Raw genomic sequence first — 25,326 nt, forward strand, 5'->3', positions numbered from 1 at the left:
CACCTCATCAGACTTGTGCTCCAGACCCTTCACCAGCTCCATAGCCCTTCTCTAGATAAGCTCCAGCACCTCAATGTCTTTCCTGAAGTGAGAGACCCAGCACTCAAGATGCGTCCTCACCAGTGCTTGTACAGACACAGGCCCAGATTCATCCTCATTAGTTTTATGTCAAGTGACTAACCATAATCTCATGAGCAGGAAACATAGCAGAGTATATTGGTAGAGTCCTGGCATCTTAAAAAGCATGTGGAGGAGAGAGCATCATCACAAGCTCAGTGTGCCTGTGTTTGAGCATCCAACCTATACTGTCTGACCTTCCTTCCTTCCCTGGACCAGCTGCTCAGACACGCAAACTTCTGCCTGCAACTGCTGATGTGCAAAGGGGAATGACCAACACACACAAGGGACCCTATCTACAGAAGAAACTTCACCTATGAGAAAGAGCTTAGAAGGACTGGAAAACAAGAGACAAAACACGTGAATGAAAGCAGCAGCAGCTGTCAAGAAAGTGATAGGCATGGTTTTGTTTCCTTTTGTCAGTGATAGATAGCTGAGGGGAAGAAAAGTGATAGCTGGGTTCTTCTGAAAGGTTTGGGATTGCTGGGGAAGTGTGTAGGTTATTTGTAGTTGTGGTGACTCGTTTTCAATTTTTAGTTGATTTAACCAACTTCAGGGATAAAACTTGAAAAAAACTACGTGACCAACTGCAAAGCATTCACAGAAAAGCAAGAATAGTTACTAGATTCAATGATTCTCCCCTCTGTTAGATATTAGAGGGGAGACAGGGTAATAATATGCAAAGATATAAACAGCATCCACAAATCGAAAAGAATAAATTACTTTGAGCTAGAACATGAAATAAAGGACTTGCAGCATTGATAAGAAATTTTAAGCTTCTACAAAGAAGCAGCTGTCTAACAGATAAGAAAGCATTGGAACTGACTACTGAGGAGGCAGCAGAAATTTCAATGTCAGGCGTTTTCAGGAACAAAAATCAGGATCAGTTTAGATACAGTGCATTCTGTGAAGGGAAGTGACTAAACAAGAACAAAAGAAATATTCCAGTGACATAAAAAGGGTAAAATATGCCCAGGAAGCTGGGGGGAAAAGAGTGTCAGCAGAAGGCCTAGGGAAAAAAAAAATGAGGGACAACCAGCTCCTAGCCCAGTTCTATCCTTATTTTCTATCATGTCCGCAATTAAGTTTAAAATTCAACAAGCAAGTCAGAAGGCAATAAACACTTTCACAAGATCTGGATTCCGTTCACCTTGCACATTGCTCCTATTTACCTAAAGCTTTATAGGGACAGGAAATAAAAGCAAGGAAAAATTAATCTAAACCCATAACTGCTTCCATATGGCAACATTACTCACTTGTTTCACATTTTCTGCCAAGAACACAACATAAACGCCACAAAATCCCAGCTGTGTTATCACTAAGAAAAAGTCCACAATACACCTGAGGAAGAAAAAACAAACATACATTATACTTGAGATCCAAAGAATTAACCCATTGCTACCTAATATGCAATTATTGCTCCTTTTTACAGCAATCAAATGCCACAATAATATCACAAGTACTGCAATATATGCTCCTTTTATGGCAAAACAGGGTGGGTTTTGTATGTGTGTGGTTTTTAAGGTAGCAATAAGTAGGCATCACAGTTTCTCAAAAAAAAAAAAAAACGTGGTACAAATGTTAACAACAGACATACATATTTGATTCACCATTTAGCCCCCAACACAGTAGTTTTCCACCAGGTCCAGAGATTAAATGTCTCATATGCAATCTAAGACATAAAAGTTGTATCAACTCAGGATAAAACTTTCACATCTTACCAGGCAGGTCTATGTCAGTGTATCCAAATGCACATTCAGACATTGTAATATTACTGAAAAAATACTAAACTAGGGTTCAGATTGTTTTGGAAAAAAAGCAATACACAATGGTGGTCTGAAGACATTCTGTAATGAAGCTCTGCTAGAGTCAAGCATACAGCAGAGATCTGCCCCAGAAAACAAATTTGCTGCAGTTTCTTTGGAGATCCAATTGCCATTTGTGGCTTGTAAGTCTTAGGTGCAATAGAGAATTGTCATTATATATCAGCACAAAACAATTTTCCCTCTAATTGAGCTCTACTTCATTCTTAGGAAGTCATCACAAAATATCTTAAAAGAACTAGCTCAACTTTTTCTTACTTGAAACAAAGTAATAGCCAAAACCCCTGATGCAAGATGCTGCATCCTTGAAAATAACAGGAACAAAACCAATTCTTCCACAAGTGAGGTAAAAACCACTTTAAATTATTGTTGAGCAACACGTCTCTTCCACTATTCACAATTTCACTACTGTGCAGTCATACCACAAACTCCACAAACAGTTCTACCGCAACAAATGGCAAATAAAAATATAACGGTCTTTTTTAAAAGAGGGATACAGTATTTAACAGAGAAAACAAGCTATTAATATCTTCATGTCATTATTGCAAAAGTAGTACATATTTTATCAATTATTTCTATATTATATTTAAACAGGAAGCAAAGCAATTATTTGCTTCCTTTCTGAATAAATGCATTAATGTAATTAACATCTACAGTGTCAATCTGCAAAAAGAGTAAACTGATCAGAGAATGCTGGTAAAAGAGAATGAAAACTTAAACTACTTCACTATATTAGACAATACAGAATGCATTTCTGGTTATAACACATCTCTTCCTATATTACTAAACAGAATTCTTTTTCCTCACAGCTCTTGTAGACCTGAAAATTGAAATGCCTAAAAGAGATAGACATCCTCCCATGTCACCACTACTAGCTGGCAGCAGGAAATAACAAATGACACTGCATGAAAGCATTCTTAAGGAAGGCAACATCTTAGTAAAAGGAAATTATCCTATCATTCCAAATGTAACCATTAATTTTTAATAATGAATTTATTCAATTAAATTCTAATTCAAACTTACCTGCCCCAAGAAGCTCGTTTCTGAAGAGCAGCAAGGGGCCCCAATTCCATGGCATAACTCACTGTATCACTGTACCCCAGTGAGGACTTTTTCATCCTGAAATCAAAAAACAAAGAAAGATTGGAGTTACTAAAAACTGCGCCCTACCTTGAAAATGCTGTTGGTTTCCCATAACAAGTTATCACCTGTGGCAACATTCTGCTGCTGCTGGATTACAGAGGTATGGCTCGGGCTTCTTTACCCCAGGAAGGGCTATTATTTGGCACTTAACAAGCACGTTAAACAGAATGTTGCTTCTCCAAGTTCAACAGTACTAAATAAGTTCCTTACAGAATAAGGTTTTTTTATAAATTAATCCAAAATCAGATACTTATATTATGAGCTTAAGAAATTGATCTCAAATCTAAAAGTCACAAAGAACTTTAACAGGTTTCAAAAACTCTTCCTGCACAAAGCAGTCACAGCTGATTCAATGATCTTATTTCAGTGATCATCTTCAATGATCATTCAGAACTACGGTGGAAGAAGTGAAGAATTCAGGAATGACAGGGTCCATTCACAGTACAATGTCATATTAATCTGGTAAGAGATTTTCCAGCTAGGGGAGCATGAATAGTTTTGCAATTCTATTCAGTTTAAAACTTTTACTGCACTTTTCAAACATGAGACCCTCTCACTGCTTCCCTTTAACACCTCACAGTAAGATAAAAATGTTTAATAAAAGTCACTACTAATCAAAATAGTCTGAATAGCTCTATCAATCTGAATAACTGCTTCCCCCCAGTATTGTACACCTCACTTGGAGGAGTATTTATTGTTTATCTGCTCACTAGCTCATTTTAACACATTCCTTCACCACTACAAATTCAAAGAATCAAGTTGTCACAATTCAAAGAGACAGAACTCACATATAACCATGGAAGACATTAACAGCATTTCTTAGTTTATCTTTCATTCCTATAAAGTACTTATAAAGTGGCTATTTATAAATTATACACTTTTCAAAGCTATGAAGATTCAGAAGCCATGAAGAAAGCTATGAATATAAAGAAGGATTAATGGACTGAAGATAAGCAATTAAAACTGCAATGAGAAAGATCCTATTATTTGCTAGCAGAGAACAGAGTACTGGGAAACACATTAAACCAATTTCATTTCGTGTATGACCAGAGAAAATTTTTTTTTTTCAATGAGTTGCACAAAGCACACCTATCATTTATAGGTACACACTACGAATTTGAGTGTTGTTTCCAACAAGTAGAAGATTCTAAACTGACAGAAGGAACTGCTACAGCATCAGGACATTCTGTAGGCCAAAAATCACAAACAGAAAAGAGGAATTAAGAAAAAAAAATACTGAAACTCAGCAACTGAACAAGTAGTTCCACATTTACCTCTGACATAGACAGTGGCTGCAACGTACCAAGATGTGCATACAGTGAACCGATATAACTCCTATGAACACAAGGCTGATTGGTCCAACCTGGTATGGAAAAAAAAAAAAGAAGGGAGGACACAGGAAATATACAGAATTTCTCATGAAAATATTCTGGGGAAAAATCTCTACATGAAAAAAATTCACATTGTAGCAAAAAGAATAATTTTGTGCAACTGCATTTTTTCCCTCTCCCAGAGTGGGGAGTTCTGGTGATGTTTCACGGCATCCCTTACTTTAAGTTCACTGCTTGAGAGATGGCAATAAGTACCAAACAGGCACAAACTCCTCTAACTGCTTCATTTGCCAAAAAGAGTTTGTCAAGAGAGAAGAGTGCATATAGTGTCCAATTCAAAACAGTGGTTTGATCTGCTTTAAACTGGCAATGACAGCAAAAGTTACAAACTATAGTTAATTATCAAATTAAATAATTTGTTTCAGAGTGGCAGTTTGACCAGAAATTTTCACAGAAGGAATCTGCTTTTCACATGTAACTTTCACTCTTAAACGGAACATCCTGTACCATAGAATTACAGGATTATTTACTTGTAAGGTGAAAATTTCACTTGATTAAATTTACCCTACCCTAGGAAATGCATTGTTTATTACCTAGTATAAACAACTTGTGCTATAGCCTGTTTCTGCAGAAACACTAGATTGATTTAACAAGCTGATGATGCATCCTAGGACATACAATCTGCCTCTAGAGAAGCGTATACAAAGACAACCACATAGTAACAATTCCCACGAGACCATAGGAGTCTGAGTAAGTCCAAATATTTATTTTTTCTGACTAAGTTTGTTTTTCGACAGCAAAAAACTTCAGGATGAAGTAGTAACTTTTTTAAAAAAAATAAAAATCTTAATCTTCAGTACTAATTTCACCAGACTAAAGAGAAAAATCAACACAACTCTACTAAGATTGCAGTAACAAATAAAAAGTATAGGGATTTTAGTTTTTCAGGACCTGTATCTGTAAATCATTCTAGATATTTCTCCTAGTCTATGAAAAAATAATTGAATTCTTACCACAATGCCAGCATTTTTTATTGCAAGTGGAAGACCAAGAAGCCCAGTTCCAATGTTTCCCTTGAGGAGGTGAGTAAGTGTTTGTATAAACCTGAGGATAAAACATCACATTAGAAGTACACTGAGATGGGGCAGGGGGCAAAAGTAAAACCACATCCTCTGTCATTTAATAATAAAGTGATAAATTTTGAGCTTCAACCCCCAGTCTGTGGTGGTCTAGCTATTTTAAAGTATGTGCAGCACATTCAAAAAAATGTTCTTATTCATCTTTATATGTGAGCACCCTCAAATAGAACATACAAGTCTGATCTTCAGTTCTTTACTCCAGCTTGTGAAATGTTATTTTCTGTGCAATTCTATTATTCTTTTGCCTCAGAGACAAACTTACCAAGTTTTATCGCTATTTTATCACTATTTTAGAATCAATAACCTTCAAAACAATTACGAGCTGCAAATCACAAGTCTGACAGCCAAAGCTTTATACAAATTAAACAAGAAAATCAAAAACCAAACCTTTGCAAGCTTTTCTAATTAAATGTTCACAAACAGATTATCTCCAGAGTCTTCTCAAAATCTTGTTTAAACAGTGCTTGGATTTTGAGTAATCCAATCACTTTACACATAGGCACCTTGGAATATTTTATGGCTAGTACATTCCTAGCTTCCAGGGAACAGAGAACCTACTCAAAATGGGCTGCTTTTTGGCAGAACTATGGAAAGTCCTGATGTATAACCACAAAACCACAAAACTGTTCTGCAGGTACAAGAAAACCCCTACACAGTTCAGTAAACTGCTCATAAGAAATGAGACAGAGGCAACAAATTTAAACAAGCTGATACTTCAGAGTAATACATACGTAATGCCTTCTTCATTACCAAGCTGGTAATGTGTCTTAACTGGCAGGAAATTATTTTCATGCTCTTCTTCTGAGACGCCATCTGAGTCTTCTTCATCAATTAAAGGTTTCATTACTTCCATGCCTGTACAACAGAGTTAATACATTAGCATTAGAAACAAACTTAAGAGTTCAGACGTAAAACGTGACTCAAACTTTCCATGCCATGAGGTTTACATGTGTTCCTAACCATAAAGTTGATTTAAGCAGATACATACAGCAAGTCTGCATGGAATATTCTCTCTCTTTAAAGTGGTACACCATCTCATTATTATCATTATTATGGCCAAACATCACAGTTTTTCATTAAGAAAACCAATTTTTTCATGAAAATGTCAACGGTTTAGATCTTTTTGCAAGCTAATACAACAAAAAGCAAAGCAGAAAAGTCACCTGTTGTTACAAAAGACTGAGATTTATCTTACCCACTGTTAGCTACTGCAAAACTAGGCATTTAGTCTACGCTTACCAGGGGTGAGCAATGGCACACCCCAGAGTCATCCCATCCTAAAATGGATAGGTAAGACAAGTACTGCAGAAGATGTTTCCATTCAATGGAGAAAGAACCAAAATAAAGGAATCAGGCTCCATGCTTTGAAAGCTGCAATTTCATGAACCTTTTAAACTCACATAAATTTCCAGCTAAGTAACACCACCGAGCAACAGTAAGCAGTCAGCAGTGAACAAAATTGCCTTTCAGGCAAAACTAACAGCTTATGCCAGTTTAATGTTGAGCAAATTATAACCATTTTTGAATTACTACAGTTAAGTAAAGCAAATCCTGCCAAGAACAAAAACATCATTTACCCTATGCTTGCCTACCACAGTATCCATTCATAAACTACATTAAATAAGTCTCATCTTTCATAACTTCCACCAAAAAAAGAGGAATTCCTGTAATTTAAACATTACTGGATATTTCTCTGAAAAGCATTGTCAGGTGTTAGAAGGGGCTGTCCAAGAAAGGAGTGGAATCACCATCCCTGAAGATATTTAAAAGACACGTGGATGTGGTACTAAGGGATATGGTTTAGTAGTAACACAGTCGTGCTAGGGTAACAGATGGACTCCATGATCTCAGAGGTGTTTTCCAACCTTAATGAATTCTAAGTATGCAAGAGCACACTGAATTACCACATAGCTTACAGAACTCTGAAAACACTGAAGAATACCATGAAATTCATTAGCTGCATTAAAACATGCTTCACTATTCAGCAAGCAAAAATATTTCATAAATTGAATGAACACTAAATATCTTAACTATATTAAGCTTATTTATGATGTAAGAAAAACGTGGATCCTAACAGAATACCTGTGCAATCTGCAACACCTATGAGACTGCAGACACATTTAAAAGAAGGTACAGGCAACTGACATCTTTAAAGTACATAAAAGCATATGAACATGCCAAATACAAGTTTTATTTTGGGGAGTCATTATGGTCAATCTGATAAAAATTACCCCTGAATTAATTAAAACAAGATGCATGCACAAAACCAGACAGGAAATATAGAATGTACTGAAAAGTAGTCATTGTATTGGGTTTGTGTAGCAGGTTTTGGCTTCTGTGGGAAGTTGCTGGATGTCAATAGAGCCAATGCCAGCCAGTTCCAAGATGGACCTGCCATGGCCAAGACAAAGCCCAACAGTGACAGTGGCAGCACCTCTGGAATAACAATTAAGAAGGGGAAAACACCGCTGAGCAACAACAGCTGGAGAAAGGAGTGAGAATATGTGTGAGAAGCAACCCTGCAGATCCAGATCAGTGCAGAAGGAGGGGGAGGAGATGTTCCAGACACTGGAGCAGAGATTACCCTGCAGCCTGTGGTGCAGACCATGGTGACACAGCTGTGTTCATCTGTTACCCTGCAGCCCAGGGACATCAGTGGGGATGCAGAGATCCCCCTGCAGCCCCTGAAGGACCCCACAGTGGAGGGGGTGGACGCCCAAAGAAGGCTCTGACCTCAAGGGAAGCCTGTGCTGGAGCAAGCTCATGGTAGGACCTGTGGCTTTTTGGAAAGAGGAGCCCATGCTGGAGCAAGTTTGCTGGTAGAACTTGTGACCCCATGGGAGATCCACACTGGAGAGGTTTGTGGAAGACTGTCTCCCATGGGAAGGGACCCCCACTGGAGCAGGGGACAAGTGTGAGGAGTGTTCCCCCTAAGCAGAAAGGAGCAGGAGAGATAATGTGTGATGAACAGATCACAGCCCCCATTCCCCATCTCCCTGTACTGCTGGATGGAAGGAAGTAGAGAAACCATGAGTAAAGTTGAACCTGGGAAGAAGAGAGGGGTGGGGAAAAGGGTTTTTTTCTATTTATTCTTATTTTTCATTACCCTATCTGATTTGACTGATAAGAAATTTAATTAATTTCCCCAAGTCAAGTCTGTTTTGCCCATGAAGTAATCGGTGAGTGATCTATCCCTGTCCTTATCTCAACCCATAAGCCTTTTGTTATATTTTCTCTCCCCAGTCCAGCTGAGGAGTGATACAGTGGCTTTGCTGGACATCCAGCATCCAGCCAGGGCCAACTCACCACAGCCATTCAACAAATCATTACAGTTTTTATGAAATCTTAAAGATGTCTAACCCACCAGCAGGGCACTGAAGCCAATGCTAAGCAAGAAGAATTCCTGAAGAAAAACTGCAGAACAAGTATAAAAATCCTACAAAGCACAAGGCAGCTTATCCAAGTTGTTAAAATTAAAGGCAGAACTTAAACTCTCCTGAAAACACCAAAGGGTCATCTGAATTTCATGTCAGTAAAGTTGAAGGTCAGTAATGAAAGCACTTGACAGAGGCAAAGATGACCAGTCAAGAGAAAAAATCAGAGGTCAGAGACTCAACCAGTAAGTACACTGTAGAGCAAATTTATATTCAGTGATATTCTAATTATAGAAGTCAAGACAGACTTAAACATGTTTCACTACATGGCATATAGTCTATGAATTGATCAAAAGAAGGATCAGCAAAGTTCCTTCCCTCTGTTCCCACAGCATTGTGCTCAATAGTTCTTGAGGATGCCACGATCATCCTCTCTCAGCTCTGAGTCCCTGCTGGGCTCATTTGATGTTCACAAAGACCTGCACACTCTGGTTCTGAAGAAAAAGTTTTTCCCCTCAGGGGTCAAAGGGAGCTGGAAGTTTCACATAGTGGGCAATTGATTAGGCTCATTTTCATTCTTTAAAATATTGATTCTAAACTTAGAATCTGAAGTCTTTTCTAAAAGCTAAACTACAAGCATGCAAAGTCTGTGATGACATGAGATTCAACTACATATAAAAGAAATAATAATAAAAATAGTTTCCAGTTTTGTCTCCATCACATTTTGTAGGATGCTCTTTGTAATGCTAAACAATGACAGCACGCTGTCATTGGAACTAAGGTTCCTATTTAAGAATGTATTTAGAAGCATTTCCCTCATCTTTTAAATAGTAAGAATTTTTCTAAGACAAGCTTTTTTTTTTTTTCTGCAAAGTCATCTGCCCATGCTTAAAGCTGTCTAGTCATCTGAGGGTTATTGTCATCACTATCTCAGCTCTGATAATCACCTAACCTACTCTCAACTATTTGCCCATGTTCTCAGAAATTGCTTAAACTGGACCTCAGAATATCCGTTTCCAATTTGTACACTAAGGTTGGCAATTTGCTGATCCTGTTCTAATGTAATAACACATTTGAGAATAAATTCTATTAGAAGTTTTAAAACACAGGAAACAGCAATCAGCACCAACTCACATTGTGATAACTGTACTTACTACAGATTCCTCTGAAATACTGCATTATGTAAATAATGCTAACAATGCTATCTAGTAGCTATTCTAGCCATAAAAATACTTTTGAATTGCCTCTTCTCCTTATCATTCCTCCTTCATCCCATGACTGGTGTATAGTTTTGGCCTAAAATATGTGAATCCATTAAGAGTAAAGGTCCTTAGACATAATACGAGGTTTGGGTCATGTGACTTGCTAAGCTTGGATTTTCATTTGATGAGATCTCCACTGCTGGAAGGAATACTGTGGCTGTGTCCCACTGCACAGTCCATACTCACAGTGACATACAGGTTTGTGTTACATCCAAATTTAATGGATCCAAATTTGTAGTCCAGAGCATACCAAGCAAGAAAGCTTGAGCTCACAAAGTCAAAGAACAGGTGCTTTGAATACTTGATCCTTGCCTGAAATGAATTATTCTAGAAAGTCCACAGCCCCAAAGAATTGGTACAGAATACCCACATTTACTTTGATTTCTTTCTACAAAGGTCCAGTACGTGCAGTTTAAATCAGATCTCAAACTCCAGCTACAAGAACAGCATATACATGTCATACTTGCATCAAAGATGAAGTTGTCTGCCTGCTCTCACAAAGCACCTGGTGCAGAGCATACCTCAGCCAACCTTAGGTCCATGCTCCTCCAAGCTGTCCTGATGGCATCCAAACACACTATGAATGATCCAATCCAGTGCTCAGCCACTGAAAATTCTGCATTATCATTACTCAGTTCAACTAAGAATGAGGAAATTCACTTGTACACACCCTTTTGTTTTTACTTAGCTGAAGAACCAGCCAATTTTCAGCGCTGTCTTTCAATCAGCTGATATGAATTTCTTTTCTCCTTGTTCCACCACAAAAATCTTTTCAGATCAAATGCTGTCTTCTGATTGGCTTTAACAGTTGTTAAAATATCTGTTATTGTTTCTGCTTTCTTCTTTGAACACCCATGCGAGCAGGGTGCCAAAAAGCTCTGTAAGTACTGCTACTATCAAGCAAGGCAACAAAGAGTGAATTTCAACTTCTCCCAGAGTTACCTCTGCAGTGTTTAAATTGATTCCTTAAACCACAGGAGAGATAAATTTACTTACTTATTACAGCTACACCTCACACTATAATTGTGCATAAATGTCAACACTGTATCCTCAAAGACCTCTGACGCATTTCAGTCACTAATCAGCCACCAGTTACACAGTGAGATTAAATCTATAGTGTTTAAATTGTTACGAGCAGTATTTCCAGATTTGAATCTTCAAGTACTTTTCTACCCCCTAGAATCTGCCAGCAGAACTTTACCTAATTTTTCTATACTGCTCAAGCAATTAACACTTCCAAATTTAACTGAACAATGCAGAACCACAAGTGATAAAACTGATCATCATTTTCATTTTATAGAAAAACAGTGACAAAAGGATGAAAGTTTGCCAGGGCTGCATAAGAAGTTAAGGGTTGAGGAGATATTAAAAACAAAGCCAAGTACAATCTTCTATGGTTCCTCTGGAGAAGATCATGCCCCAGCCAAAGTCATATCTAAAACCCCTTTTACAAATCCAATTTAACCATATGATCTGGTTTTTGTTACCTTAGTTGTTCTTCCCTTCAGGTTTTTGAAGTCAGTGTCAGCAAACAATAAACTGGATTTGATACACAAGCACAAAAAGATTCGGGGGGGTAGAATATAGCCCACCATTGCTTACATCAGCTGGTTTTACTCATGTACAGGAGAAGGAACACACAGACCTTGGTGGAGCAACACTTCACATGTATATTGAGTGCTCAGCAAAAAGCAGTAGGCAAAGGACGTCTCATAGAGACTTCACTGCTCGGTCAGCTTCTACACAAGAACATGCCCACAGGGCCAGAAACACTGCACAAGATTCACAGTCGTGTGAAATCTGTTTAATAAATAGAGGGTAACCCAGGGCCTCCATAACTGGGATAAAGATTCAAGTTAACAAGCAGCTGGTTTGACTGCTGAATAAAAATCAGAACCATGTCACCTTTGCACTAGCCTAAAACATGGTTTTATGCTAATATTTTCCCACAGGCTATAGAAAGCCATATTCATGATCCAGAAGGCATACTCAGAGCTTGTGTCACCAACAAAGGTCAGCTGCTCTTACGGGACAAGGTTAGCGACTGAGTCTGTGAATAGCAAACACAGTCAAGGAGACTTCAGTGTAACACAGAAAACACGCTTATATCCTGCAGCAACCTCGTCTGTGACAACCAGAGAGGCTCAGTGTTCCCAGCAACTGCTGCAGTTCACAGATGATCCATTTATTGTCTCAACGCCGTGGAGAAGCTTTTTAATTGAGCATTCAGAACCTGGGCTCTCAAGATAAATTTAGTTACAAAAAAACCACTGCCCCTAGTAATTTTCAGAGCAACATCCAGTTACTATCTCAAGCACAGAAAGGAGTACCTGTTTCTCCACTGCCCAAGCTTTAGCCTACAAATAACCTTCCCAGCGTTTCTCCAGAAGATATATAAATGTATAGTCCAGCACTATCCATGAAGGACACATGATCTTCCACATTACTCAGTCACATGCTTCCACAACCTTCAAAGATATTATGGAGCAACGCAAAGTGACTGTGGATGGTGGTGCCAGGGCTACATGGGTCCAGAGGCATAAACGTGTAAATTTCCCTACTTAAAGGAGGAAATAATAGATAACCCCAATACACCATAGACAAGCCAGCTCCCTTTTTATCTTCCACTACAGCAACTCTTATTGAATATGAGACATAAAAATAATCACAAACCCCTCAAACTAAAGCATATTTTATAGTTTGAAAATGAAAAAGAAAAACTCATCTAGTTTAAAAATTCCTGTTAAATACTAATAATTATATTTTCCGGAATAGTAAAAGTTAGCATTAGCTTTTGTTGTGTTTGCTTGTCAAGAACTTAATGCTTCATGCTGTAATTTAAATCCCTCTTTATTTTTCTTTGGAAAATATATCTTGTGTCATTTATTTCTCTCCATTACATACTGTAACTTAATAAAGTAGATTTATACAGCCTCATGGTAGAATTTATTAATCATGAGAATCATTATTTCTAAGCAAATGTTGAAACTCAGTAATGCCCTTCAATAAGCAGGAAGAACTGTTTGCTTTTGCATCATAACTGTCAAATCCAGGAGGCTCATAAAATGGGACACCTGAGTTAATAAACCAAGTGTACACAAGCACAGGTCTCTATAGTTATTACACACTTTAACCCCAACCCACAATGTATCATTTATTTGGAAAGACGCTAGTCTTAAATAATCCACTATCCTGTCTAGACCAAGCCACACATTTCTTCGATTAACACACACTCAAGTGAAGGTACACTGGGATGACTTTTGCTTTATTAAATATTCAATAGTACAAAACCTTGTAAAAATCTTCAGAATTCTTAGCAGGAGTTGATCTGCATTTTTAAACAGTTAATCTCATAAAAAAATTCTGCTTCTAAGGGGAAGCAACAGGGGAAGAGGTTACAGGCAGAAACTGATGCACACGAAGTTCCACCTGAACATAAGGAAGAACTTCTTCACCGTGCGGGTGGCCAAGCACTGGAGCACGTTGCCCAGAGAGCTTGCTGAGTCTCCTTACTGAAGATATTTCATAATATTTCACCTGGACGCAATCCTGTTTCATGTGCTCTCGCATGACCCTACCTGAGCAGGCAGGTTGGACCCCAAGACCTACTGTGGTCCTTTCCAACCTCACCTATTCTGCAATTCTGTGGACACAGCTTTGAGATTTTCAGCCAGCCCAGTCCAGCCCCAGCTACACTTTAAAGCTACACCTGCTACGTCCATCTCGGATATCTGCGGACAGAAAAACTAAGAGATGAACATCGAAGTACCCTCCCACACCCAGATTTAAAGCAACCCCGCAATCCTTCATCGCAGATGGAAGAGAACGTGTTTTCATGTACTTCTATGGAGGCCGTTACTTCCCAAAGAAACCGAGCGCCAGCCAGGTGCGACTGACGCCCTCCGGGAGCGACCCCTGCAGACCCCCAGCTCCGCTGCCCTCAGCCCTCCCGGCCTCAGGTGCCGCCGCTCCGGCTCCGGGGGCTCAGCCGTCACCACCGCCCCGCCAGCCCCGGTGCCGCGGGGAAGCAGCAGCACAGCCCGCACCCCTCCCCCAGGTGGGATGGTTCATCCCGCCCGCCTCGGTGCGCCGACTGCCGCAGCGCATCCCCCGTGGGCCGAACCATCCCGCCTGCAGCAGAGAGGGGTGGGAGCCGGTCGGCCACTCTCGGCGCTCACGCCCCCTCCCTCCCGCCCCGCAGCCAGCCGCCATCCCGCCGTCCCTCGGCCGCTCCCGCCGCCGCCGCCGGGCCGCACGGCTCGGCTCGCCTCACCCAGCTCGTCCCTGCCCGCGCCGGCCATCGCCCCGCCGGGGTACGGTTGCCCTTCCGCCGATGTGGAGCCGGCCGGCGCGACGCATGCGCCCCGCGGAAGCGAACCACGGAGAGCTGCGGGCAGGCGGGGCCTGCCGGGGGTGGCGGGGCCGGTTCCGGGAGGGGCTGGTTACCAGCGGGGGTTGTGTCCGCTCTCGGTGCCCTGGGCCGGCACTGGAGCCGCGGCTCGGTGCCCGCTTCAGCACGTGCCTATAGAAATACACAGCATCTCAGTTTGTAAGGGACGCATAAGGATCATCAAGTGCAACTCCCTGCTCCTTGCAGGACTACCAAGAAGTAACCCCTATGACTTAAGAACGCTGTCCAGACACTCCTTGAACTTTGATATCGTTAGCATCCTTAGTGTTGCTCCTTGGCTCTGCTGCGGTTCCAGGTGTGATGGCCCCATAAAACGCTGCCCGCATCTGCCGCCCTTGGCAGGGCTTGTGGGGAGCGGCTTCGGAGAGGGCACGGCAAGCACAGAGCCATAATTAACCAGCAGAGACTGAAATCAGGGGTGGGAACAAAGAGTGCAGCAGAGCTCGACAGCTCAGCTTGCCTGTGATTTGCAGTTTGACCTCCTGAAAGTCAATCACCTTCAGTAGTTGAAATTATTTTCCCAATGTGGAACAAGAAATGGCTCATAGAGTCGTAGAATGCTAAGGGGTTGAAACAGACCTTAAAGATAATCCGGTTCCAACCCCACTGCCATGTGCAGGGACACCTCCCGCTAGACCAGGTTGCTCGAGGCCTTATCCAACCTGCCCTTAAACAGGGCACACAAAACCTCCCTGAGCAATGTGTTCCAGTGCCTCCTCACCTTCACAGCAAAGAATTTCTTCTTTTAATTCTAACCTTTTAATTTGTACCCATTACTCCTTGGCCTGTCACCACAGTTCCTGATGAAGAGTCCCTCTCCAGCCTCCCTGTAGGCCCCTTTCAGATACTGGAAGGTTGCTATGAGGTCTCCATGCCACCTCCTCTTCTCCAGGATGAACAGCCTCAGCTGTCTCAGACTGTCTTTGTAGGGGTGGTTTGTGTCTCCAGACACAAATGGATATTTGTGAGAATCGTAGTTAATGATGGATAATATAAAGTGTTATCTCTAACTAATTGTTTCATATCAAATTACTCACTCTCTGAAACTCATGTTCCACTTTTTGTGGATTCCACAGGAATGCAGCATCTCCTCCGCACACTCTTGTAGACAAGAATATTTCTTAACAGTTTCACCAATAAGCAAAATAAACATCAAGGAAATGCAGATAGTGAAGCACTTCAAAGCACTATGGATTTAGAAATCCTCTGCTCATAAGTAAATGTTTTTATCCATAATAAAAGAAAGCAGTATTTCTTGTAATTCCTTAATTTTTTTTTAATCTTTGGAAATCAAATATATCAAGATGCTAAAATAGATTTCAATCATAGTCTGTAATAAATGCTACAGTCAGAGCTCCAGGTCACTGCAGTGATACTCAGAATTCTTACTCTCTGAGTAAGAATTAATATCTTTCCTCCGATATTAAACACTTTAGATTTGTAAAACAAAAGCTTGTACAATTCCATACACTTATTTCACGGTTTAAAGACCCTACTGCAGAGCTGTTGGAAGGGGGAATGATGTCCTATCTTAATGAAAGACACAGTGCTCTGAAGGATTTTCAACTGAAGATGTACTGTCTAGCCTACAAGGATCACCTTTTGATAGAACCTTCTCCTAGCAGGCTTAGTCTATTATGACTTCCAAATATTTGGAGGCTGAACTTGCACTAACCTGACACCCACCCTTTAACCTGTCTTTCATGCTAGTTCCTCCTAGAATAATGTATCAGTATTTCTCCATCAAAGCTATCAATATTCTGCCCATATCTGTGACTGATTTGACTTAAGTAATAAACTTTCCCACTGTTGGTTTCTTAAAACAGAGGGTTTTTTTGGTGTTTTTTTGTTTTTGTTTTTTTTTTTTTGCAATGAGAATGTATGATAAAATAATTTGGATATTTTTTCTACACAGGAGAAATGCAAGAATCGTTGAAACTTTTCAGAAACTTCGGTCATCTTCAAACAAACATCATTAATTAGTTTATCTACAAGGAAGAAATTCCAATGGGGAAAACATTTGTTTTCAATTGTCAAATTCAAGTTTATTCGGGATACAATACTCCTCCAGACTTTCATTTAAAAAATGAGCCACGTGAGTGAGCTATTATGTGGTTTCCTCAAATTTATTTTGGAAAAAGCTTCTCAATAGGCAGTCTTTTAGTGCAGGTTATTGATTTAAGGAACTTACTCACTAATTACAATGCTTGTGTCAGGCCTTTATGCAGTGTGTATGTATTTTCTTTGCATTCATGCATATTCTGTATTCTGCATTGTTTCTAGCAATGCCAGACTCTGTTCAGGAAAATGTATAAGATTGCTAGTGTATATTCAAAATTTGTATTCAAAATTTTGTATTCAGTTAAGATTGTTCATTCCTTCTACCTTGTCATTGCATCTTAGGACTTGGCTCCCAGTAAATCCCACATAGACACTGAAGAGACATTAAGGACTTGATACATCTTTGTTTCACATCCGATTCAAAGGGAAGCTATTTGTTTCTACTCTTTGCCATTATTAGCATCAAAATTCCTTCCTCCAGAAGAAGGGGTTTTATGTGTTTAGATATATTTTTCTAACACACTCCAAAAATTATATCTAGTATGTGAGTAACCAGTGGTGATCAAGTATTATTCAAAAAACATCGGAGATTCTATAATGTGATAGAGATTAATGATTCTGTAATATGCATTTTTTTTCTTCTTTGGTAAGAATAGAAGGTTTTGCTTTACTGAAAACATCTGGTTAAATTCTAGACATCCATCCATCAATGCAAAATCACTTCATGATGTGAATGTTGCAGACACCAAATGCCTGTTTGCCGTAGGCTTCGTATTCTGAATAGCATATACAGCTTGCCTCTTAGAAATCATGGATTCAACTCATGTTCTTTCTTTTGATTCAGAACAAGGCCAGATGAAGTACAGTACACAGCTTCTTCCATTTTTAATCTTTTTAATTAAAAGCTAACCCTGAAATCTTTAAGGGCCATTTTTGTGAATTTTTTTTTGTCTACCTAAACCCTCCTTATTAGAATAGACGCTCTGCTAGATCTACTTCCTCACTTTTTTAAAGGGAAAAAACCAGGAACACACTAAATTTGCAGAATTACTGTTTCAATATACAATCCCTCCACACAAATGACAGCTAGCTTTAGTTTGGGAGCTGCTCATTTCTTTCTTTTTTTTTTTTTTTTTTTGGCAATGCTTTTTATTTGGCTTCCAGACCATCCAGTGGCAGTGAGTCCCACACTTCACTTATTGTAAAAAAAAAAAATTGTACCATTTGAGCATTTTACCTGGTATGCATTTGATAACCTCTAGTTTTGTAAAATAAAAATAATTATTCCATTTATCTTCTCTAAGTCATTCTTGACAGATCACTGTCATAGTCTCCTAAGTCTTTTCCAGGCTGAAGAGTCCTAGTCTATTTAATCTCCCCTCCCAGGGATGTCATTTCATGCTTTTCATAATTCCTCTCCTCTTCCTCTGCAATTTCTAGGTCTCCTGTGTTCAGTTGCACATAAGGGCATCAGACCTGCAGCCATACAAAGCCATTAAAAACCCCTCTGCCTACATCTGAGTGTTTTTCAGTCTTCCTTTTTATAACAGTTTGTATTTTAACTTTTACTCGGGTACTACTTTGCAATGTGATTACTTTGCATGGTGTTTTAATGAGCCATTGGTAGGCCTCAATTATGTTGACATTCATCTGCCTCTATAATTCTGTCTGATTGGCAAATTATTGGCATTCCTCTAAGATTTATACCACTGGTTTATTTCTAAGAGCACAATTTGAAATCACCTTGAATATGAATATGGCATCCACATTTCATTAGATGCTGGATAGCATATTGCTCATCTAGGTACTAAAAAGCAGTATCTCCTGTTAATTTATCACTCAACATCATGGGATCAGCATAAAAGGCCCATTGTGTTCAACAAATACACTTCAAACTCCAGAACTGCTTTTCATAAGTTTGATTGCTACAACTGTGACAAACACAGAAATGTTAGATGGTCCCCACTGGAATCTGTAAAAAAAACAGCTGTTTAGTAACAAAATGTTAAGTCTAGTGTGTGTTGGCACTCTCTAAGCTTTGATGAAGAATGAGTACAGAAGATGCTGCAGTGTCAAAAATGCTGGTGGTAGTTCATACTTCAAATAGAAACTATCAGCACAGTTCAAGTATCAGAAGCATTTGACAAAGCTGCCAGGATTTTTACCAACATGAATCATTATCATGTTAGTAAAGCAGAATATTTTTTCTGTCCCTTAATGAAAATAAAAGATCTTTATTTGCATATAGATCGGTATGTGCTGGGACTTATCCATCAAGCATTGCCAACATCAAAGTTTGCTTTTGTTGTTTAATTTGGTGGGCTGCCAGTGTCAACTTTCTTATAGTACAGTTCCAAATCAAAGCACAGCATCCCTTCAATAAGTAGATCACTTGGGAAAGTATTGCAAATGTTAAGACACTTGTGAATCTTTGTCAGCTCTTATCTCATTTATCATTAATATTTAAGTAAAAAACAGATGCACTGCATGATAAACTTATCAAGTTGCACTAATGGAGAACATAGGAATATTTTGGGCAGTGCTTCAAATTTACAACACTTTTCCATATAATCCTGCTAACTTCATGACTTCTACAATCTGAAAACCAGTGCTTGAATTCTGAGGGTGTTCTACAAATACAATACTCCTTTAAGTACCTGCAAGAACCTATCTGGATGCTTGTGAAATTAAGTAGATGTCTGTAGTTCTGCACATGACCAGAGACGCTGTCAACTCCAATGTATGGTGAGTTGTGCCTTGTACTGGAGTATTCAGTAATGAAAGGATCAGGAAGGTCTTACTTGTGGCCCCATTCTGGACCTCTAACCAGATTTCTCCAAGGTTGTGTCCTGGGTCTGTTAGGGGACAGTCCTCTTCACGTCAGCTCCCAAAAAGCACTGTGGACAAGAATGCACAAAGTCTGTCTTGCTCCATTTCCACAGTCCCCCAACACTATTCCAGCAGGCTTTGCACCTTCAAACAGCCCACATGTCCCCATGCAATGCCTCCAGGGAATTTAGTATACACAAAATAACTGAAAATAGATGACAGAACAAGGGAAAGGAATTGTGGTAGTCTAAGACAAACCTCTCCTGTTTTAAAAGGGAATTCTACCATTCAGAGTTTTTCACAGCTACGTATAATACATCAGCCCAGGTCACCTTTGATGCCCATGGCTGTAATATCACAAAAAGCCATGGCCCACCAGCAGAGCCCTAAGGCAGCTGTCAGCCACCCTCCCACTCCTATGATTCACATCACCTTTGGGAACCAGTACAGCCCATGAACAAAAAATTACTTCCCAAGTCTGCTCTAATTTATGAAAAAGCTCCAGAGAACTACAGCTCAGAACAACTGAAAATCCACATCGCAGCATGCACTGTGGGGACTCCTTTCATGCATCTTGCTAGGATTCTCCTTCCACCAAGGCTTTTACAGCCCTCCTGTGAAGTAGTGTTCAAAGAGGAGTGTGAAGGGGAGGAGGATTATCTGCCTGATTTACCTTCCTGAAGTAAAAGTAATTGTAGGACACTGTATAAAACCATAGCCAGTTAGTGATTAAAAGATAAAACTCAAAACACTTTTTAAAGCTGCAGGAAATGTTAATTATAGGAATTAAAAAATAGCTGCATAGATAATTTCCATTTACTTCAGAGGTAGAATCAAATCCAATTTAAAAAAAAAAAACCAACTCCTGGAAAAATACAGAATGTACTGGATGTTAGAAAATATGTTAGGATATCTATGATCATTCAGACAATTGAGCACTGGAGTAAAGACATCTGTAGGTTTTCCCAGCATCAGTTTCTTACTCTGAAATTTGCAACTCTGAAATTTACACTGTACTGTGTGTACAAGTACCTGCAGTGCTACTGATTTATTCAGTGAGCATGGTAATCCAGCTCTTTTTCATCTGCTCTTAGCTTTGTTTAATGTTCTGTGAAAACTAAAAAGTGTACCATTTGGCATTTATCTTAGAAACTCAGGTCAGCCACTCATATTCAGGAAGCATTTAGAAGCTGTTCTTCCATCCACGGAAGCCATCCTATTAAACAGGCTAAAAATCAATCACATGCATTGTCTTTATAGCCAGACCCAATGTGAGTAATTTGGAAAATAATTGATGGCCTGTTTCTGTCTGCATCAAGTACTCAGTCTGCGAGCGAGCAATAGTCCGTCTGGACCGCTGCACTTCAGCTGTCCTACTTAAGAATAGCCACCCTTTGCCCTCCCTGCGTGCAGCCTCCTGCCCACTGGATCTGTGTAAGCACAGATTCAAGTTCTGCTCCTTTTTTGAGACATTTTGCTTCACATGTTGGAGGCAAAATGTGGTGGGTTGACCTTAGCTGTCCATCAGGTGCCCAACAAAGCCGCTCTATCACTCCCCTCCTCAGGTGGACAGGGGAGAGAAAATATGATGGAAGGTTTGTAGGAGCCATAAGGACAGGAAGAGATCACTTAGCTTTTACCATCACATGTAAAACATGTTCAGCTTGGGGAAATTAATTTTATTTATTGCCAATGAAACAGAGCAGGATAATGAGAAACAAGAATCTAAAAATACCTTTCCTCCACGCCCTCCTTTCTTCCTGGACTCAACTTCTGGAATGAGGGTAAAGGAGAGCAGTAAAAATCTCACTCACTTTCCATTATGTAAACAGCCCATTTGATTCATGAAATGTCACTGTCACAAATTATTAGCCGTCAATGAAATGGTGTCTTCCATTCACAGAGAAGCGTTGCTGAACTATCATTAGAAGCCAATCTTACTACAACCTGTCAACCCCCCCATTTTTCTCCTTAAAAATCTTAGTCGTTGTTGACTGCAGTGTTTGCTTTTGACTTGTCAGTTGCATAAAACTCTATCCCAAATCCCATAAATAAAGCATTTACTGGATCAAAAGAACACACTAACAAGTGTTGTCTTCTTCTGGAGGACTTCCCTGGAATGGTATTTACTTTATCAATATAGTGAACATCACCTCTTCTACACAGTTCATTCTGTTCCTTATTTCGCAAAGACATTTTCAAAGTAATGAGTGTATCCATTTTTGCAAGTGCTCTACATTTAGACTAGGTAAATAATAATAACTTATATTAATTTAATGCTGAATAATATACTTAGCTGTGGACTTCTAACAATAGAATGGGTCCTATATGTATCATAAAAAGAGATTACACTATTAACTTTATCCCTTTTTTCTTTTTTGCTAACCCTTTTCATTATTCCTTCCTTTTCTTTTCTCAGCTCAGTATCTGAGGTAAGCTTGATGTTACCAGCAAAATAACAACACATTTAACAGCTAAAGGTAAGACTACAAAGAGTACTGAGCTAACAAAGAGCTGCTTCTTCATGGAAGCCACTGCTGTTCTAGTAAGGTGTCTGCCTCTGTTGGTTTGCATTAAAGGTTTGCATTACATACAGTCTGGAAATAATACATATATATATATATACACACACATATGCATGCATAACAAATTATGTTCTAAATAGGAAAATTTTGGTGGGGACTGCTATTGATTAGCAAGGAGCAATCATGACTTTGAAATCTGAAAGGTGATAGCCTGGTGCACATGTGCCAGTCCTGGTTTGTGGGTAGGCTACATGCCCCAATAAATAGGCATTTAGACTGGCTATGCCAGTAAGCTTATTAGATCGTGGGTACAATTGCTGTTCTGTGATAATCTATATGAAATTCTAATCAAAAACCTGGCATGATTTGGAGCTGAGCTTGCACTTTCCCAGGCACAGCTTGCGCATGTAACATTCCCAATGAGATTGGATGTGGCAATCTCACTTTGGAGGGTGATGAACTGGAAGTATATGGGATCTTACCTGATGCTCAGAAAAAAAGGATCGTGCCCTCTGTTGGTTACAAGTACAGATTTTGTTCTCTGGTATAGATGCATTACAGAGGGGGTCAACAAGCACGTGGTTCCTGTAGAAGCCAAGAAGTTGCAGAATCTACTTTGTCTGTAGCTGGAATAAGAGCAGAGCATGGGCAAGGTGGAGAGAGGAAGATGCTTGCTGGGCAAGGTGTAACTTTCCTGTGTAAAGTAATATTGTGAATCATACCAGAGTTACAGGTTAACCTCTCTGGTATAACCAAAGGACACGGAAATGAATGCCAGAATTTTCTGACTCCAGTTCTCCCTGCCGCTCCCAGGAAAAATGTCTGTTGGCTTTTTTTTTGGTTACAGCTTCCTCCAGAGCACCTGATCCAGTGATAATCACTAGTGAAAACAGGAGATAGTTATTATTACCTTGGCATGTTCAGACAAATAAGGATGGTATGAAAAAAAAGAAGTATTAGCTGCTGACATCTAGCAGCTGCTGGTTCTGGCAGCACAGCAGTGGGAGGCTTTAAAGAAAGTATGGATGTGATTTCTACTCAGTTCTTTCAGTCTGGGTCGACCTTCCCTATGTACACTACAGCACTGTACTTAGTAACAGTTCAATAGCATTACAGAAATTAAAGTGTTGTGTAAATTGTTCCCCCATTCAGCACAACACCTGCTCTTAAGGGATAATACAGGCCAAGGAAGCATTCTGAGACTCCATGAAGAAAGGCTATCACCTCTTGTGGAATGGAGGGGAGAAAAGCAAATGAGCAATGTCAATTTATGTATCTGTGTTCTAGGTATGTGGTGGTTTGTCACATTTTTAGCCAAAAGTAGGATTGGAACTAGATGATCTATAAGGTCTTTTTCAAGCCAAACCCTCCTATGATTCTAACATTTTGCTAATGATAGGCTGTCAATGTAGGAGAGGAGAGGCACAAGCAGAGAAGGTGACCAAACATTGCTGAGGTAAGAAATCATCCTGGACAAATCCTCCATTCACTGTATAATAAAGCTAGTTGAAGAACCTAGAGGGAGACAGGAAAGGCTATCGGAATGACTAGTCGAAGAGTACATAGGCTTTAAAAGCTATTTAGTCCTCCATGAAGATTTTAAAACTCTGTACTGATGACACAGAAGGATTTTGAACAGGAGTTAATGCTCCCGTGTTAGCAGCGCAGTGGGTCATGTGACAGAAGTGGCTGCCTCATTCCTCCTAGATATCACAGGTACAGCAGAGGGCAGCAGCTCCTTTGGGGCATCTCCTTATACCATTAATCAAGCTCTAACCTCTACAGCACTATTAAAGGTTGGAGCTCCAGGGTCAGACCAGGAACTTATTCCTTTTGGTGATGCAGACTCTCCTGTCTGAATTCAGGCAGTAGCAGATAATGAAAATGCCTGAACAGCAGGTTCGCAGTGGTAAGCTCAGGGATGCCAACCCCTACTGTTAACAAAGGACTGCACCTGGGAAACTGTTAAAATATCTGGTTCGGAGACAGGACTAGACTGTACCTGTCAGGGACTGAATTTCAGAAGCTGAAGTTTCTATCTGGTCTGCCAGAATATGCTCCTTCTTCTCCAAAGTATAGTCCACCTTCTCCATGTATGATATTTAAAACACAATTTTAGCAACACGTATTCAAGATCTGTTACCAACTTTTTCAGTGTGACTAGATAAAGTACCTTCTCAGATAAGGAAAAGTGCTTAGTGCTTGGGGTTTTTTCTGATACAAAGTCAGGTTTCTGGTATTTTGGTGGATGGACTAAATGGGTACAGAAGTTAAAAGCATTGGTAAGACTCAGCCCGTGGCTAATATTAGAATATTAAATGATAGGAAGATCTGAGTCAAGGTTTGAGATTTGGACTTGCTCCATCTCATGGTAAACATTAGTAAAACTTCTTAAAGGAGAAATGGTGACAATATGGATTAAGTTTTAATTTTAACAACATGATTTAATACCTTTCTTTTTTTGTAAAAGAGAGGAATTTTTTAAATGGAAACTTCACACATTTGGCCATCATTTAGATAGCCCTTTGTAGGGAGAAGATGAAAGACAATTTCATTGAGAGATGGTCTGAAGCTGTTAATGGTGCTGTCCTGTTTTCTTGAGGATAAAGCAAAACAAATTTTCAAAAGGAGAAAGAAGTAGCAATGAAAGCAGCTAGTAAAGGTGGAAAATACAGTGTCAGGGAGCAGCAGGAGCAGGTGCTGGGCAAGGGCTGATGAGGAATAAGGCACGGGTGACAGTGAGGGACAGGACAGTGCCCCCTGCCACCCCCTGCCACAGCCCTGTCCCACAGCACCTGACCAGAAGAGCAGAGCTGGGCCAGCAAAACAGCAGGTCAGGATCTGCAAAAACGAAGGGCAAAGCCCTGAGCCCAAACCAAGGGGCAGAGATCCCTCCCTGATGAGGCCATGTCAAAGCTGGCCTTGAGTACAGGCAGCCAGACTCCAACAAGGACTTACTGTATAGATTCTGATTTTGGTGTTCTTATTTGTACCTTTCTTTTGAAGAACACATGTTAGTATGATTCAGTTAGCTTCTCTGTGTACAGGCAAACTCTGCCAGCATCAGTACTACACACACTTGGCTAAAGGAGAAAAAGAAAGAAAAATAAGAGAAGAATAAAAGATAGAAAAAGGTAAGAGTTGGGGAAAAAAAGGCAAAATAAGCTCCAGATCTCATATTAAGACTTTGCCAATGCTGGCAAAGGTGTGGATGAGTGATCTCCTGGGTCCCCATCTGTTTCAGTGAAGTTACCAGAACTCCCAAGATGGGATGCGAAAGCACGCTCCTATTGGATTGCACTTCCGTGTCC

At 39.9% G+C, this 25,326-nt stretch overlaps 1 protein-coding gene across 1 annotated transcript in view; it reads right to left on the minus strand.

The window, feature by feature from the left end:
- SLC36A4 (solute carrier family 36 member 4) overlaps positions 1-14,541 on the minus strand; it is a 94,776-nt gene extending 80,235 nt beyond the window's left edge. The window contains exons 1-6 of the mRNA XM_027895418.1: positions 14,463-14,541; positions 6,285-6,408; positions 5,428-5,518; positions 4,358-4,446; positions 2,964-3,059; positions 1,374-1,458 (exon numbers count right to left, since the gene is read on the minus strand). Coding sequence (XP_027751219.1) covers positions 1,374-1,458; positions 2,964-3,059; positions 4,358-4,446; positions 5,428-5,518; positions 6,285-6,408; positions 14,463-14,490 — 513 coding nt within the window. The 5' untranslated portion in view covers positions 14,491-14,541. The remainder of the gene's footprint in view (positions 1-1,373; positions 1,459-2,963; positions 3,060-4,357; positions 4,447-5,427; positions 5,519-6,284; positions 6,409-14,462) is intronic.
- Between the last annotated feature and the right edge of the window lie 10,785 nt (positions 14,542-25,326).

This window comes from Empidonax traillii, unplaced genomic scaffold, assembly GCF_003031625.1.
Source record: "Empidonax traillii isolate 1590-97213 ecotype Southwest subspecies unplaced genomic scaffold, ASM303162v1 scaffold460:size473327, whole genome shotgun sequence".
NCBI classification, from domain to species: Eukaryota; Metazoa; Chordata; class Aves; order Passeriformes; family Tyrannidae; genus Empidonax; species Empidonax traillii.